This window comes from Papaver somniferum, chromosome 2, assembly GCF_003573695.1.
Source record: "Papaver somniferum cultivar HN1 chromosome 2, ASM357369v1, whole genome shotgun sequence".
NCBI lineage: Eukaryota > Viridiplantae > Streptophyta > Magnoliopsida > Ranunculales > Papaveraceae > Papaver > Papaver somniferum.
Window position 1 is genome coordinate 150,745,298 of NC_039359.1, and position 18,117 is coordinate 150,763,414.

The following is an 18,117-nucleotide window of genomic DNA, read 5'->3' on the forward strand; positions in this document are numbered from 1 at the left end:
TGGAATTGTCGATAATAACCCTCCGTTGTTGATAGACAGGGAAAAACAAAAACTAAGAAAAAGAAAGAAAACTTTTCCTAAAGCCTGAGAGGTACAAAATCATTGTCTCTTTTGATCAGGCATATGAGACAATATTTCCAAATCAACACAATCAAGTTGCATTGCGGTGAACAACAATTTGTCCACCATTTTCCTCTTGAGAGAAATCCTCAGACTTCTGGCTATCGAACCGACTCGACCATACTTTATTCTCTAATGGTCTTGGTTTATCCTTGGCAAATAACTTCTTAGACGAAGATAACATCCTATATACCTCAGCGGTCTTCTGAGCAAGTTTAAGCTTCCTTGCTAAATGATTTGCTCTTCGTTGAAGTTTGTTGACGTGCCTCAACTGGTGTTTGTACTTGTAACACCTTGAAAGTTCATGACCCTTTAGAGAACAATACGAACACGTCAAACTAGGATAAAAATCAGGCTTCTGAGATGTGCACGCAGCTAGACACATGGTGGAACCTGAAACATTACAAACAGAGTTTCCAAGAAATAGGTCAATTTTTTCTTCCAGATTAGTTGGATTATCTTCTGAAAGAATATTGAGATTGATGTATGTATTGCTACAGTTATCAAAATCAATATTTTCACCAAGAATTGAAACACTTGATTTCTCGTCTTCATTAGAATCATAGTTGTCAGACATTTCATCAAGAGTTGCAGCAAGACCTTTGTTCCCAGTGTATTTTCTACGATTTGGGCACTCGTTTGAAAAATGACCAAATCCTTTAAACTTAAAGCACTGAGGCATATCCTCATCATCAGTTTCATCTGTTTCCCTGTGTTTTAGGAGGAATTCGATTATGAGGTTTAACTGATGCTTTAGACTTATCTCTGGAGAACCGTTTACTTCTCTTCAACAGAAGATCCCTAAACTGTCTTGTGATAATCGAGATTGACTTGTCAAGATCTTCATCTGATGAATCTGTCTTAGAATGATCATCTTCAGAGATACACACTTTTTTACTCTTATCAAGTAATTTAGTGTCCTTTTGTGCTTTGAACGCAACATCCTTAATTTTGGTTGAATGTTCGTGATCAAAGATCTTAAGCTTCCCAACCAGCATATTTCTGGAGAGATTATCAAGGTTATTTCCCTCAACGATGGCATGCTTCTTAGAATCGTATCTGGATGACAGCGATCTGAGAATTTTCATCACAATGTCCTTTTCAGGAATAGTCTTACCCAATGCAAAAGATGCATTAACAATTTCAGACACTTTGTGATTAAACTTATCAAATGTTTCTTCATCCGCCATACGAAGGTTTTCCCAATCAGAATTAAGGTTTCCAAGATATCCCAAGCTTCTTGCGACTTAGTGCAATTAGTCACATGGTGCTGAAGATTTGGGCTAATGACATGTATGATCGCATTTAAACCATCGGAGTTTTGTTGTGCATCAAGTATCTCAGCAGGGTTGTATTCACCAATAGGTTTGGGAACATTTACATCTCCAACTGCCACAACGGGAGGATCATAGCCATTAACAACATATACCCATGATTGAAAATCGCGCTCTCAAAGAAAAGATCGCATAGCAACTTTCCACCATAAGTAATTAGAGCCATCGAAGACTGGTGGTACGTTAATAGAGATGGCACCTCTGTGCATAGATTCAGATCACTACAAACACAGACTTGCAAGGTCTTAAACGTGTTTGCCTGCTTTGATACCAATTGAAAAAGTTGGGGTACAACAACCTGACCCAATATTTCGCTTAGCAATCTGTATGGAAAAACTCCAATATACTTTCTAGAGAATCAACTACACAGTCAGACTCAATCTAGATAAAAAGTATATACTCAAGCAAATAGAAATCTGCGAGTCTTTATCAAATACTAGAGAGATAACTTGGATGGTACCAAATACCAATATCCAAGTGTCAATAAATTTAAATCAACAACCAAAAGTTCGGATATTCTAATTGATTGAACAACGCACAACCTGTGGTATTTCAATTATATAACAAAATATAATTCGGAAAAGAAATAACACAGACACCATAATTTTGTTAACGAGGAAACCGCAAATGCAGAAAAACCCCAGGACCTAGTCCAGATTGAACATACACTGTATTAAGACGCTACAAACACTAGCCTACTCCAAACTAACTTCGGTCTGGACTGTAGTTGAACCCCAATCAATCTCATACTGATCCAAGGTACAGTTATACTCCTATGCCTCTGATCCCAACAAGATGCTACATACTTGATTCCCTTAGCTGATCTCACCCACAACTAAAAGTTGATACGACCCAAAATCGAAGACTTTAATAAACAAATCTATATCACACAGAAAAGTATACGGTGATAGATGAATCCGTCTCCCACGAATATACCTATGAGTTTTGTTCCGTCTTTTGATAAATCAAGGTGAACAGGAACCAATTGATAAACCGGACTTATAATCCCGAATAACAACCTAGTATTATCAATCACCTCACAATAATCCTAATCGACGCAGCGAAAAAAGATATTGCGGAATCACAAACGATGAGACGAAATGTTTGTGATTACTTTTCTATCTTGCCTATCGGAGATATAAATCTCGAGCCAATTATTACAATCGCACTCGTAACGATAGAAGATGCAAGATCAGATCACACAACTACAAGAAAAGTAGTATCGGTCTGGCTTCACAATCCCAATGAAGTCTTTAAGTCGTTAACCTGGTTTTAGAAGAAGACACCAAAGGTTAAAGGAGAATGGCCTCTAGCTATGCACTAATATCACACGTAAGGTGTGGGGATTAGGTTTCCCAGTTGCTAGAGTTCTCCTTTATATAGTCTTTCAAATCAGGGTTTGCAATCAATGTTAGATTGGTAACAAAGCATTCAATATTCACCGTTAGATTAAAACCTGATTAGATTCAAGCTAATATTTGTCAACCGTTGGATCGAAAACATAGCTTGTTACACACAAATGAAATGTCCAATTTTGGTTTTACGAACCGTTCCCAAACATTAACATTTGTTGGTTCAACAATAGTTAACCAAATGGTTAGCCATATGATCACTTTCATATCCACCATATTCTTCTTCACCATAACTAGTTCAGATGACTCAAATAAACTAGTTAGAGATTTTTTCAATTGCTTAGATCTTATCTAACCACACAAGACACAATCGAAGAAAAAACGGTTTGATTCACTCGAATCGGTTCATGAAATTTATAGCCACGTTTTGCAAAAGCATTCCTTAGTTTATATAAAAATGAGTTCAAGAACAAACGGTTTTAGATATAACCTGCTCAAGTTCGCGGAATGGGTATGTAATCTAAACAATGCTTATATCCTACCAATGGTTTTGTTCAAGGAATAAGGACTTATACATATATGTGTTTCCACAACAATGCTTATATCCTACCAATGGTTATGTAATCTAAACTCTCATTTCAATCATGGAAACATTCTCAGAGGACGTTATATAGCCGTTATTCACAGACCATTTTTCGTCAGAGCAATTTTCAAAGTGATTCAAACATAACATGACATTTGTCACTAGGTAAAGATGAATTTGGCTAAAGCGAAAGCTGACCAACACATATTTCTAGAAATAGATAAGCGAGTTAAACTCGGCTCGAAATAGAAAATGTGTATAATGAAAGTCTATATCAGCACGACTTTTGTCTCAAGAGTAGGAGATAGAATAGACAGACTTTTGAGTGATAGATAAGTTCAAGTCTCTACATACCTTTTAGTCGATGAAGATCCACCAGTTCCTTGAGTAGTCCTTCGTCTTGTATGATGATTGCCATGGAGTCTTGAGCTCAACTACACTTTCTATCCTAGTTCGAGACCTTTAGCTATGTAGGCTAGATATAAAGACTTATAGTTTTGCTCACTAACATTGACAAACATGCTTGAGATAGCAACGCATGCGAGTTCTACCGAGAAATGCTCTAACACAATCAAAGTCTGAGACGAAGAGAACTTTGATGATTTCTATCTATCTTTTTCAAGTGAGAAGCTCAACAATCAAACGAGATCAGGATACCCGAGTTATCAAGATAAAAGATAGTTGGACCTGGCTTTACGAATCCCTATGAAGTCTTTTTAGTCGCTAAACCATATAATGGTTTTAGGAAGAGTACGACTTTAGTTTACAAGTAGGACACACAAAGATAGTGCCGAGATTCAAAGATCCAAATTGTTTGAGGATCCCCTTTTATAGACTTTCAAAGCATATGTTGCTTTAGGTTTTAGCTAAGATAGATTTGGAACCAAGCAAACAATACCCATTGTTAGATGAATCTTTGAAATGTGATTGACATATCAAGATATACACTTTGGTTAGGATGAACCGTATCCGAACCGTGTACAAGGACAACGTTCATGAATGGTTATCCGAAACTAGCCAACTGAACTATAAGCTTGAGCAGGTTCATATACCACTTAATTAAGACTTTAAGTTTAAGTCACAATCATCTGATCAAATATGTCTATAGTATTTTTGGAGATTATTCAAATGCTAATTATCTCACAACAATAATTTTATGTGAACCTGAATTATTCGAAAGGGAAAGTACATATACTTAAACCTAGTTCGTATTAATATCATGCATTCAAAAAAACTCAAAAATCAGTAAGAAATCAAATGATTAACCAAAATCATAGAGAGAACAAATAATTACAGATGCAAAACTTACCTAAGATTAAAATTTATTGCAGAAACGATTGAATCCTCCAAAAATATTTATCTATAAGATTAATCGTCTCCAAAATCTATATGTCTCTCTCTTTCTCTCACTCTTTTCTCAATCAAAATCTCAGATACAAAAAAAAATATATTCAAAACATGTGTTTAAATACTGAATTGCTGGAGGATCATTTCTGGAATATTTAAAAAACGAAAAATCGCTGGATCGTGAAGAATTTGGACCAACTTGTCAAGATTTGGATGATACGGTAAAATACGGTGGATGTTTGGACCATGACGTCCTGGGCTTTGGAGGGGTGGACTAGCGCTTCCAAAGCCCACTAAAAATGGGATTGAAAAAAAATAAATATCGATCTAGGATCCCAATCTGTGCTTGATTCGATCCAAATGGCTGGACATATTCGATCAATTTTGGTTGATAATGTTGCCTTGAATCCAAAGGCAAACACCCTTGGAAGTTTTTTGATTGGACATGTTCTCCCGCTTTTGACAGTAAACGGATCACCAGTCGATGTGGCCCAGTTCCAACTCAGCCTAGTGAGCCGAGTCAACAACCACCTCTTTTTTTTGAACTTTAAGAACCAGAATACTCATGAGAACCAGATATGTAGTATGTTTTAAGAACTTTTCCTATATTTCTATATAATATAGTTCAAGTTCTGGATCCACGTCAATAAGAACCAGAAATGAACAACAAAAAGAAATGGTCATGAGAAACCATTCATAATATCTCAGTAATTACAGTGAAGGTGGTAACAGCAGACTATATGATATGCCTGACACCAAAAATTTACAAAAATCCACCTACTACGCAGGGCCGGTTCTGCGAAATTGATGCCCCGAAGTTAATCTTCGGGATGTTGCCCCTATATAAGGCTATATACAGAAAAACAAGAGAAACTAGATATGTTTTTATGCCATCTTCTTAACACAACTAAGCAACTACTTATTTTATTAGATGATTAAAAATATAATAGAACAAAAAGATAAAGTCAACAAATATATTAAATAAGAGCGTAACATATCGACGTAAAACTTTATAAAATAATAAAACTTTTTGGATCACTTTATATTACCACAATATGTTTACTATATGCAATAATACTAACTTAATTATAAAAATGGGTTTTTTGTGATAAACACATAATAAATAAATGTGATTTTTCTTGAAAAACATGGAAAATTGTGTTATAAGTTGAGTTCCTTCATTTTAAACCGATTATATATTTTGCTACATCAGTTGTGTCCATTTATTTTAAACCCGTTGCTTTGCACTTTGTTATATAAGTTGTGTCTCTTCATTTTAAACTCATTGTTTGAAAATTATTGATGATTCTAGTGAAAGACATGTCTATAATTTGGCAAAAAAAACACGAAGAAAAATTACGTGTCACTGTATTTTAAAGTTATTGTGTCCTTTATTTTAAACACATTGTTTTTCCACATGGCACTTTAAATTCTTAAAAAAAATATAAAATTGAATATGGTGTTACCAAGTCAAAAAAAATGATCCTCCTTTATATGATAACTACTGATTGATTAATTCACTTTATGCCCTATATTTAATTGTAACAAAAAAAAGAATTGATCGATATAAATCAAGATAGGGTGATTAATGAATTAATAATTTGTTATAAGAACTAATGAGTTATCTAGTTACCTTATATTGTTTTAAAGGAATATTAATTCCCTAATTATTTTTTTCTCCTTTTTTTCCCCGATCTAGAAGAAAAAAAGAAGACAAAAAAAATGCATGGGTTGGAAAAAGTAAATAGGATTTCTTTATCTAGGTAGATTTTATAAAATAATTTTTTTTGCGATTGTTAGAGCATTGCTCGGTCGAACTCGCATGCATTGCTATCTCAAGCATGTTTGTCAATGTTAGTGATCAAAACTATAAGTCTTGATTTCTAGCCTATTTATAGATGTCTCGGACTAGGACATAGATTGTGTAGTTGAGCTTAGACTTCACGGCGTGCATCATTGAGGACGAAGAACTACTAAGGGGATCTTGTGGAACTTCATCGACAAAAGGTATGTGGAGACTGAAACTCATCTATCACTTGGAAAAGTCTATTTCTACTCTATCTCCTATATTGAGACATAAGTCGTATTACGATATAGTTTTCTATATACACATTTGAGATCTCGAGATGAGTTTATCTCGCTTACATATTTCTCGAAATATGTGTTGGCAAGCTTTCGCTTCGACCAAGTTCATCTTATATCATGAGAAAATTGTCGAGTAACATCTTACATGGTTTGTGTGATACAATCATTTGATGTAGTCTTGGAATGTTCGTTAATGATTATTTCAATATCTTGAAAATTGCTCTGATGCTAATAGTGTGTGAAAACGGCTATTGTCATCCTCTATGAAAGTTTCAATGATTGAAATAAATAGCTTAGAATCATGTAACCATGTTTGGATATAAACATAATGTGTTATCACCTGAAGTATGCATACCCGTATGCGTACTGGCGGTTGTTGCATGTCTGAGCAGGTATGCGTACCCGTACGCATACTGGCGGAAGTTTCACGTCCGTGAATTTCTGCTGGAGTTTGGAGTGTGAATAGGTATGCGCATCCGTACGCGAACTGGCGTAACCAAACTCGATCCGACTTCTTAAGTATGCGTACCCGTTTGCATACTTAAGTTGGTTACTTTCTAAAATCGGTTTTGTACATGAACCTAAACATTTATAAATTAAGGAATGCAATCTTTGCAAACCGTGGCTATAATGTTCATGTATTAGTTCGAGTGAATCAAATCGATTTTGCTTCAACTGTGTTCTTGTATACTTCTATGAGAATATAGCAATTGAACGGCTTTTTAACTAGTTTCATTTGAGTCATTTGAACTGGTTATGGTTAAGATGAATAAGGTTGATATGAGAGTATTCATATGTCTAACTTCGGTTAACTATTTGTGAGTCAACATGGTGTACACGTTTAGGTACAGTTACTTAAACATAAATGAGGGTACATTTCATTTGTGTGTAACAAGCTAAGTTCGATCTAACGGTTGAAAGATATTAGCTTGGTCGAATCAGGTTTTTCATCTAACGATGAATATTGTATGCTTTGTTACCAAGGTAACTTGGATTGCAAACCCTGATTTGAAAACTATATAAAGTAGAACTCTAGCAACTGGGGAACCTAATCCCCACACCTCCTGTGTGCTACTAGTTGCATAACTAGATTCGATTCTCCTTTAACATTAGGTTTCTATCGAGACCCTGTAGGTTAACGACTTCAAAGACTTCATTGGGATTGTGAAGCCAGACCCAACTATTCTCTTTGTAGTTGCGTGTTTTGATCTTGCACGATTCTATCGTATTGAGTACAATTGAAATAATTGACTCGAGATTAATTTCTCCGATAGGCAAGATAAAAGAAATCACAAACATCTTCGTCTCATCGTTTGTGATTCCACAATATCTTGTTTCGCTATTCGATTAAGACTATTGTGAAGTGATTGATAATACTAGGCTGTTCTTCGGGACTATAAGACCGGTTTATCAATTGGTTCCTGTTCACCTTGATTTATCAAAAGACGGAACAAAAACTCTTGGGTATTTCTGTGGGAGACAGATTTATTCAATCTATAGACTTTTCTGTGTGAGACGGATTTGTTTATCAAGTCTTCGGCTTTGGGTCGTAGCAACTCTTGGTTGTGGGTGAGATCAGCTAAGGGAATCAAGTGTGTAGTATCCTACTGGGATCAGTGACTTAAGGAGTGCAACTGTACCTTGAATCAGTGTGAGATTGACTAGGGTTCAACTACAGTCCAGTCCGAAGTTAATTGGTAGTAGGCTAGAGTCTGTAACGGCTTAATACAGTGTGGTGTTCAATCTGGAATAGGTCACGGGGTTTTTCTGCATTTGCGGTTTTTCTCGTTAACAAAATTTTGGTGTCTGTTTTATTTCTTTTCCGCATTATATTTTGTTATATAGTTGAAATATCACAGGTTGTGCGCTAGGATCAATCAATTAGAATATCTAACCTTTGGTTGTTGATTTAAATTGATTGACACTTGAACATTGGTCTTTGGTACCATTCATGTTGTTTTACATAATAATCAGGCTCGCGGATTTCTATCTGTTTGATTTGCTGATTACATTGTGAAACAGAGATGTTAAACTCTTTGATATATTTTACTCTAGATTGAGTCTGACTGTCTAGTTGATTCTCTAGAAAGTGTATTGGAGTAAGTCCTCTCAGATTTCCAAACGAATTGTTGGGTGTGGTTTTTAGACCCCCACATTTTCAGCTACCCCTTTCAATAGTTCAATATTACCAGGAATACCAACAAACTATTTAACAGAGGTGTATTCGATCAAGAGTTTTAAGGATAAGTGTGGATTCTTATTTTACGTGAAATATATGGATTTATAAGATCTCATTATATATCCATGGACTTAATTTAAACTATCATGGATTAAAATGTAATCTTTTAGAGATTTGTATGGAATAATAAAGTTCAAAATCAGGTTGTCTATATGAAACGCGGTTAGCGTTTAATAAAATGTCTGATTGAAATTTATTGTCATGGTCTTCTAATCAATTATGTTTCTAGCTTGCACATAGTTGAAAGAGGTAAAACAAGTTACCAAGTTCATGGGTTTGCTATCAAAGTGAGCTTTGATTAAGATGAATACTTGGGTACTTTTTTTATTGACATCTATTATAAAAACGGGAAAATTGAAAAAGAAAAATTTGTTTTGATGATTTACCAAGAAAACTGATATGACTTGAACTACTATAATAGTATAAAATTATGGGGTACTAACGAAGTGGGAAGACTAAAGTTTATTTGCAGTTGTCTCACTGAATGAGGGAAACTGATAGCAATCTTGATATATAGGTTATCTCGAGTGTTATGTTCGTGATAGAAATTTTCTCTCAAGAACCCATAAAATTCTCGTAGCTAGAGATTTGGAGAGGAAAAAAAAGATATTTTGTTCCATAGTCGAATAAGAAAAATTCACAGAAGTCTTGGATCATGAAAACATATTATAAATTGAATACCAAATATTTTTTTAGGAACATTGAAATATCTTATTTGAATACCTCGGATTTTTGTGGAACTAAATATCCATGGTTTTGAATGCCTCAGATTTGTATAAAACTATATAATTCTAGTTTGTTTGTTTTTATGGGAAAAAAATCATATATTAACTAGAAAATGTAATACAAGAGGGTTACAAATTCATTTTTATCAAAAACATTAGTATCTATGCTGCCTTTTTGAACCTTTTGATGCAGCTTGGTCGACATATGCTGAAGATTTTTAATCCTTGCTTCCTTGGCAATGTAGTCCGCTGCTGAATTATGCTTCTTCGCAATATATTTCACTTTAGCTTGAGGTAGTTCACTCAGAATTATCCTTGCTTCCTGCATAGTGTTTTCCGCTATCCACAGAAAGTATGAGCTTACCTTGTTTATGTTGTCTGTAAGGACTTTGTAGTATGTGACTATTGAAGCTCTAGACAAAACATTTTCTTTTAGCCAAGTAATTTCCTTTAGTAAAGATTTTGCATCTGCGTGAAATGCTGACGTAGCCCACTCCGAACCTGTTGATAAGTGCATGAAAGTCTCATGATCCGCTGATTATAGGATAAAGGCATAACCCATCGACCAATCTTCTTTCATAAATGACGCATCTACAAAAATTATGCAATCTGAATTTAGGTTGGACCAGGAGTAATTGATTGAGATTTTCTTTTGTATTTTTATATCATCTTGAAGGATATTCGAATGGGTAGATTGTAAAAATATATTAATTTGGCCTATTAGATTGATCGGGTCTGGATTTATTTTCTCAAAACCAACCGAGCATTTATATTTCCTGATGAACTAAATGATGGTGGATATTCTTTCCTGTAAATTGACCAAATCAGGTTCCATTGTCCACCATCTAACCCAAGAAATAATCGTGTATGTATTGCAGTTTAAGATTAAATTTTCGAGGGAGAGACCAAACCAAATTGCTTTTTGAGAAAAGACACTCTCTGAAGAGATGATATTCTGTTTCATGCACTTGATTATTACACATCTGACAGTTCGTGTCAATATCTGGATTGTGAGCTCCTAGTCTACCAGAAGTTGGAAGAGCTTTTTGAGCTAGTTTCCAAATGATAAATCTTATTCTTGGGATTTCCTGAATTTTCCAAATCTTTTCCCAGAAAAAGTCTAAAATGTCATTATTATCTTGATCCTGCATGGCTTGAAAATTATAGATATTCTTAGCCGAGAATTTCCCTGAGTGATGATGCCTCCATCTAATAATGTCTTGCTCTTGTCTCCTTGGATTTATACCTTGACTTTTTTTTTAATTTTCTGGGTAAAAATATTTGTTTAGTTTTTCCTGATCCCATTTATTTTGTTCCGTCATTAACTCTTGTACCATTGTTGGTGCCTGATCTTGTAAGTTGAGAAAATTTTGTGGACAATATATATCCGCATTAGGAATCCATCCGTCCTCCCATTTTTTTACCCGATGCTACGTTTTTGACTTGCCAAACAAAATTTCCCTTAATCAGTTCTAAACCTTTTTGGATGCTCGTCCAAATCCACGACAAATTCGAAGTTCCAGAGGCTTCAAGTGGGTGTGAATTTGGGAAATACTTGGCTTTAAGAAGCTTAACCCATAATTGATTTGTTGAGTGGTTAACCTATTGACAAGTTTTCTGAGGAGAGCTATAGTAAATTGATGCGGGTTTTTAATTCCTAAACCTCCTTGAGAGACAGGCTTGCGCATATACTTGTCCAAACTCTTGTGAAACCTCCTTGCCTTTTTTTTCCCTTCTCTTTTCCACCAGAAGTTTCTTTGAATTCGGTCAAGTTGATCTAGAGTTTCTTTTGGCAGAGCTAGGACTTGCATTTGATAAGTTGGGTAGGCTTGAAGAATCGATTTAATCAAAAATGTCCTACCCGCTTGGGAATTGGGATAGAAGTTTGGATTTCCATCCTTGTAGAATGAAATAATATTTTTGAAGGAGAGACTCAAAGTTGACTTTTTGATTCTTATGAAAGAAAAAAGGTCTACCCAAAGGACTTTTAGAATTTTTGCAATAATTTTCCAATGTTTGGGATGGATACGGAGACTAAAATAAACACTTGATTTAAGTAAATTAACCATTTGGCCAGTGATTTTCCCAAAAAACAGTAAAGAGTCCAGAAAGTTTTTAGCTTTCCCCTAGGTCCGCTTTGATGAATTTTTGCTAGTTTGAATACCACGGATTCTCAATTATCTATAAATATATTTTAACAAAAAACTTATATCATTAATCCAATGTATCTTAACAAAAATAAAATAAAAAATGACCCCTAATAATATGTTGCCCAAAGTTGAACTTTGGCCACTTTATGTCAGTGCCGGCCCTGCTCCGACGTAAGTCTGTATGCATTTAACTGTACTAGACTATATTTAGTAGTTCCCTTAAGGTTTCCAAAAGATTGCAGGGCTCTATGTTGTTAGCATATACTTGTAACTTCAGCTTCAATTATGTATAGACACATTCACAAAAAGATTTACACAAAAGGTCACCCATTTCCCGTCAAACCACGCTAGTGATTCTTTAGTTGCGCTTTTAGAGCATCCAATTCCTTCCCATGAAGCTACAAAAAAAGGTAAAAAAGGTTATGTGAATTTCCAACTATGACAAGTCCATTCTAAAGCCAGCTTGCATTCTATGGTATTAGTGAATCACCTCAAAAAGGATTTTCCGAGTCGCCTTCGATTGTCTTTGTTGTAAGACCCAGTCTAATGCCAACTCGTATTCTACCGTGTTAGACTGTGCACAGTGTGACGTTGAGACTGCTCTTTTCTGAAAACCAGAAAGCAATTAACACTGAGAAACAATAGCATGATGAAAGAATAAAAACTAAGACTGATTAAGAAGAGTGGACAAAGGAAGCCGCACCCCCTCACGATGCCTGTATCTGTCAAGTGTAATATGGCCAAAAAACTTCGCTGATTTTTCAGGTGACACCTTTGGGACTCCTCGTTGAGCAATAAGAGGCCTGGAGTAAGCAAATCCAATAATACACTAAGTAGTGACAAAGTATTAAAAAGAGCCTGGTATGCAATCAGGTGAAGGTCCACATGAATCTAGATTTGCACTGTTCAGTTCACAGACAAATGCAACATTGTTTGCTCATATTCAATGCACCAGGCTACCAATTTAAGGGCTTCCATTAAAATGGTGAAATGCAACTAAAAGTAAAGATACCTTCCATTTGGTAGCATTAGACACTTCTCCCGCAATTGCTTAATCACCGTCGCTGCCTTTTCTTCTGTGTTTAAGATCAAAAAAGCTTGACCTGGAATACAAGGTAAAAAAAGTGAAAGGCCGGTTTGAAGATTTCATGGAAATCTACCACCTGGTGGTATAAACCAAGGTACATTTAAAGGAACACAGCTCAATGGACTTGATATAAGATAACAGTTATCAGATTTAATTGGATCATTTACCATTGTGAGGGCTAGAGAATGAACACAGTGGTAACACCTTTGCAGTGCACCTTACATTCAAATAGTTCAACATTATTTCCTGAAAATAAAACAAAAAAGAGGAGTTAACAAGTAAAACAAATGAATTACCTGACAACACTCTCATAATGGAATTGCAAACGAATGTCAAAACTGAAAAAAATTAAAATAACGAATGTCTACAATTTCGAACAGAACAGGAAATTTCATCCCTACCTCAATTTCTGCTGCTGAATAGGATGGGTCCAAGTTTTGCAATCGGACAAGAGTTCCTTCAGAATAAGCACGGTCCACTGGGTCCAATTCTTCTTCAGAAGGCTAAAAAAGAAAAAGAAAAAAAACAGATTCTTGATTAGGGTAACTTGCGCAACTGCATAAACACAAAATGATAGCTTCCTAATTCAAGTTTACAGGTTTCGTAATGAACTAAACATTCTAGTATACTTTAAAAAAGAATCTTTTCTGTTTCAAGAAAGAGGGGGACTTGTCGTTTTTTACATGCATATTGCACCACGATTGCTTGGCACTACTTTTTTTTCTTTTGCAACTTCAAATTACAGTCTGTGTGCAGCTTTTTTTATCATTAAATTTAACACGAAAGCTTAAAGATTTAAATCAATGTTCTACGAAAATGTATTTGCTGAAAAAGGAGAAGCCTAGTTTACTTAGAGATGGACTACTTACAAGTTGCTCGAATTTGAACCATTTGCTTCTGTCCTGAAAACATGAAGGGTGAAAGCAGGAGGGCATAAGCCATTTTGGGAATTAAGACAAAAAAAATAAAAACTTCCAAGCAGGAGCCTCACTCAGGTTTTGTGAATGCATGCCTATGGAACATATTCAAAGATTGCACATTTTTGTTTGATGAAAAGACATAAATGAAAGGATGAATTTTTGTTCATTCAAGCAGGGATGAAAAGAGAACTTACAACATTTTGCTGGGCCTCCACAGTGCGAATTTCACTTTTCATCTTCTTTGGCTGGGATGCTTCTGGTGCTTCTTTATATGAAGACAGGGTCCTTTTTTCATTACGGTTCAATGATCTGGATATCCAATTGTGTTGTCTAACGAGATCTCTGGCACCTTCTCTTCTTTCATTGAGGTGCAGTTTCTTGTCGTTGGTTGTGGCAGTAAATAACCCTCGATCATGTCTGACAGAGTCTTTTCCAGGTTCTCTAAAACTGGGATATTGGGTTTGAGTATTTCTACCCTTCTGGTGTGCTAAATCAGGAGCAGCTCTTCTAACTACAATTTTTGTTGGTTCTTTTCTCACAATTACTTGGACATCTTTTCTACCCTTTTCTCCTGCTGGTTTAGGAGCAAATTCTTTACGTTCTAGGTCGCCTGTCTTAGTTAGGCTCACACTACTTGAGGTCCCTCGATCAAATGTCCGGTCATGACTTACATGAAAACCTGCTAGCTTGACTGTCTTCCTTGGGCTCACTCTAAATGAGGTCCCTCGATCAATTTTACGGTCATGACTTACATGAATTCCAGCTGACATTCCAGCATCCTTGCATCTCATTTTTGGCTTGCGTACTAGCATTGCATTACCCTTAAATTCCCCATCCAGCGAACGGCTAGCTGTGTCACCAAGACATGCAGTTTCCTCAACAGAAGTACTTCGTAGTGAGCTGGAACGATGTAATTCACCTTTTGGTTTCAGTTTAGCGTCCTCTCCACCTTTTGGCTTTTGTACTGGCATTGCATTACCGTTAAATTCCCCATCCAGTGCACGTTTAGCTGAGTCACCAAGACTTGCAGTTTCCTCAACAGAAGTACTTCGCAGTGAGCTGGAATGATATAATTCACCTATTGATTTCAGCTTAGCTTTATCTCCACCTTTTGGCTTCCGTACTAGCATTGCATTACCGTTAAACTCCCCATCCAGCGAAAGTTTAGCTGAGTCACCAAGACTTGCAGTTTCCTCAAAAGAAGTACTTCGCAGTGAGCTGGAACGATGTAATTCACCTTTTGGTTTCAGCTTAGCGTCCTCTCCACCTTTTGGCTTTTGTACTAGCAGTGCATTACCGTTAAATTCCCCATCCAGTGAACGTTTAGCTGAGTCACCAAGACTTGCAGTTTCCTCAACAGAAGTACTTCGCAGTGAGCTGGAACGATATAATTCACTTTTTGGTTTCAGCTTAGCGTCCTCTCCACCTTTTGGCTTTTGTACTAGCATTGCATTACCCTTAAATTCCCCATCCAGCGAACGGCTAGCTGTGTCACCAAGACTTGCAGTTTCCTCAACAGAAGTACTTCGCAGTGAGCTGGAACGATGTAATTCACCTTTTGGTTTCAGCTTAGCGCCCTCTCCACCTTTTGGCTTCCTTACTAGCATTGCATTACCCTTAAATTCCCCATCCGGTGAATGTTTATCTGAGTCACCAAGACTTGCAGTTTCCTCAAAAGAAGTACTTCGCAGTGAGCCGGAATGATATAATTTACCTTTTGGTTTCAGCTCAGCGTCCTCTCCACCTTTTGGCTTCCGTACTAGCATTGCATTACGCTTAAGTTCCCCATCCAGTGAATGTTTAGCTGAGTCACCAAGACTTGCAGGAGTTTCCTCAAAAGAAGTACTTCGCAGTGAGCCAGAATGATGTAATTCACCTTTTGGTTTCAGCTTAGCGTCCTCTCCACCTTGAATGATTGGAGCTTGAAGGTTATCCTTCTGAGAACCACTAGATTTGGTGTACTCTACTTCTGCATCTGTGGAAGGATAAAAGCTTACTCTCGATTTTCTACTAATCTAACCGCACAGCGCTGCGTACTCTTTAGTGTTAAAAAGCAAGAAATTGTATAAGACAGACTGTGCACCTTTCCGTTCTTGATCTCCACACAGCGCTGCGTACTCTTTAGTGTTAAAAAAGTGCTCGACTACAATGGTTACAGGATTATCAAATATCATAACAACAAATTTTATTAAAGAAAAGCAAGAAATTGTATAAGACAGACTGTGCACCTTTAATTCCAGATATGATGTTATCTAGTTTATGTGAGAAAGTGCATTGTTGAACATCAAATGTCCTGGAGAACACGAACTCAGCATTCCGTCGTTCTTCTATCGAGGGTTGAGGATTTCTTCTGTCCTTTGATGTGCATACCACACAGCATTTTCCCACAATTGCTTCCTGAACAAATTCAAAGTGTATCATATCAATAAATAAGTTCAAAAACTGTCAAAGCACGCAACATGGAAAATGAGAAATATAACCTAACAGAAATAAGCTAGAGAGACCTAAAGTATGTTGCTAAATAGCTGAGTACTACTGGACTATGAGAAACTATGTCATGAAAAATGGTCTCTACCATCATCCATGCGCCTCGTTGCTAGTATCTATCAACTCACCTTTCAACTCCAAAATACCCTCTGCAGTCTTGCTCCTGATTATGGTCAGTTTGTGACAGCCTCTAAAACCGGAGACCAACTTCCCACTTTCTCTCAACTTTGCTCTAACCTTCTCAATAATGAAATGCCTCTTCTCTAGTCTCAAACTAATGCTACAAATTCCTCATCAACTGCTTTCCTTGCTCGTCGTCAAAGTTCTCCAAACAAGCAAAATTAGTCCTCTCAAACCCCTTATTAACCACACCAATTGATTCAACAATGACAATAAAGGGCGTGGTCGTGGATTTAGATGCGGTAATGATATGGGCATTTCACAAACTTTTCATTTCAAGTAAGTAAATGGAAGACTACAATTTGGCAACATACTTAGTATGCACAACATTCAATTTGGCAAACAAATGATGCTAGGATACCAGTAACAAATTAGGTTGAAAGTAAACAACAGATTTGTGCACTTAATCTACAAAAACACACACCTACTTGCAAAAAAAATAAAAAACATAGAGAGCGAATCGTTACCACAGGATTGATGTTCTCAACACCTAGACCTTCCCCTGATGCTAAAAAGAGTTCATGGACAAGGCAAGAAACCTCTCTTTCTCTAAGCCATTTCTGCACTTGGCTAGGCCTGAAAAACCATACAATCTTCACTTTCCTCTGATTGTCTGGATGATCCATAATTTTAACAATCTTTCCAATGTGATTCTCCACAGAAGACTCATCTTCATGCTGCAAATAAACACAATCATACAAACAGTATTCAACTCCATCAAGGGTAAATGATTCATACAATTGGATATCATCGCTTGTCTTCTCTTTTAAATTACCCCACTTAAAATCCAACTCATCCCCTTCAACAATCTCTCCTTCTTCTACTTCAGAAATCGACATTGCTCCCAAATTCAACAACCCTATAACAAAAAATTTCAAAAATCAAAGCAAAATCAACAACAAATTAGACAAAAATCCATCAAATAAACCATTCGATCAAACAAAAATAGTCTTTAAATACTCAATGTGACTAATATCTATGATTCTTATTCTGTTCTTCATCTCACCAACAGATGAAACAGTAGAAATCAAAACCCACTTCCGGCCAAAAATCAAAAATCAAAGTGAAAAACAGAGCTAATTACAGTAAAAAGAGATAAAACTAAGTTTCTACTTCAAAACCCCCCAAAAACCTTTGAAAACAAGCAAAAAAAAAAAACAAGAAAATGAGTACTGATTGAAGAATCGGAGACAGAAAGAGAGATAAAAAGAAAGAGAGCTTACTCAGTAAATGTACAGAGCGTTAATGGAGGACGAGACTTTTCATCTGCCTTCTCTTCTTCTTGGCTGAGAATTGTATACGAAGAGGAGAACAAGACTTTTGAAGAAGAAGAAGATAATGGGTTTTCTGAGGAGCTGCTTTTTCAGGTTTCAGAATGTGTTTTTTTTTTGTTGGTATTCGAATTATTTTTTTAATAAAGATGATCGAAAATGGCAAACTCTATTCTCCAGTTTAAAGCTAGTTTTGTTTGAAAACAACTGAAAATGGAAATTTATGCTAATTTGCGC

General features: G+C 36.1%; 1 protein-coding gene across 1 annotated transcript; it reads right to left on the reverse strand.

The window, feature by feature from the left end:
• Positions 1 to 12,048: 12,048 nt before the first annotated feature.
• On the reverse strand, positions 12,049 to 17,915 carry LOC113354116 (protein ANTI-SILENCING 1-like). Its single transcript, XM_026597547.1, has 12 exons — positions 17,833 to 17,915; positions 17,077 to 17,468; positions 16,171 to 16,339; positions 16,026 to 16,085; positions 14,137 to 15,917; positions 13,892 to 13,924; positions 13,424 to 13,525; positions 13,190 to 13,268; positions 12,948 to 13,038; positions 12,639 to 12,738; positions 12,426 to 12,542; positions 12,049 to 12,333 (listed from the first exon to the last, which is right to left on the reverse strand). The coding sequence occupies exons 2-12, from the start codon at positions 17,446 to 17,448 to the stop codon at positions 12,283 to 12,285; spliced, it is 2,955 nt and encodes a 984-aa protein (XP_026453332.1). The 5' UTR covers positions 17,449 to 17,468; positions 17,833 to 17,915; the 3' UTR covers positions 12,049 to 12,282.
• Positions 17,916 to 18,117: the final 202 nt, after the last annotated feature.

What these genes read in the sequence shown, in the direction of transcription:
- LOC113354116 (XM_026597547.1), bottom strand. Translation starts at nt 17,448, where the DNA reads ATGTCGATTTCTGAAGTAGAAGAAGGAGAGATTGTTGAAGGGGATGAG. An exon ending in TTGAGAACATCAATCCTGTG is followed by an intron (nt 16,340 to 17,076) that starts GTAACGATTCGC and finishes GAATTTGTTCAG; the next exon opens with GAAGCAATTGTGGGAAAATG. An exon ending in ATTCTCTAGCCCTCACAATG is followed by an intron (nt 13,039 to 13,189) that starts GTAAATGATCCA and finishes CTTGTATTCCAG; the next exon opens with GTCAAGCTTTTTTGATCTTA.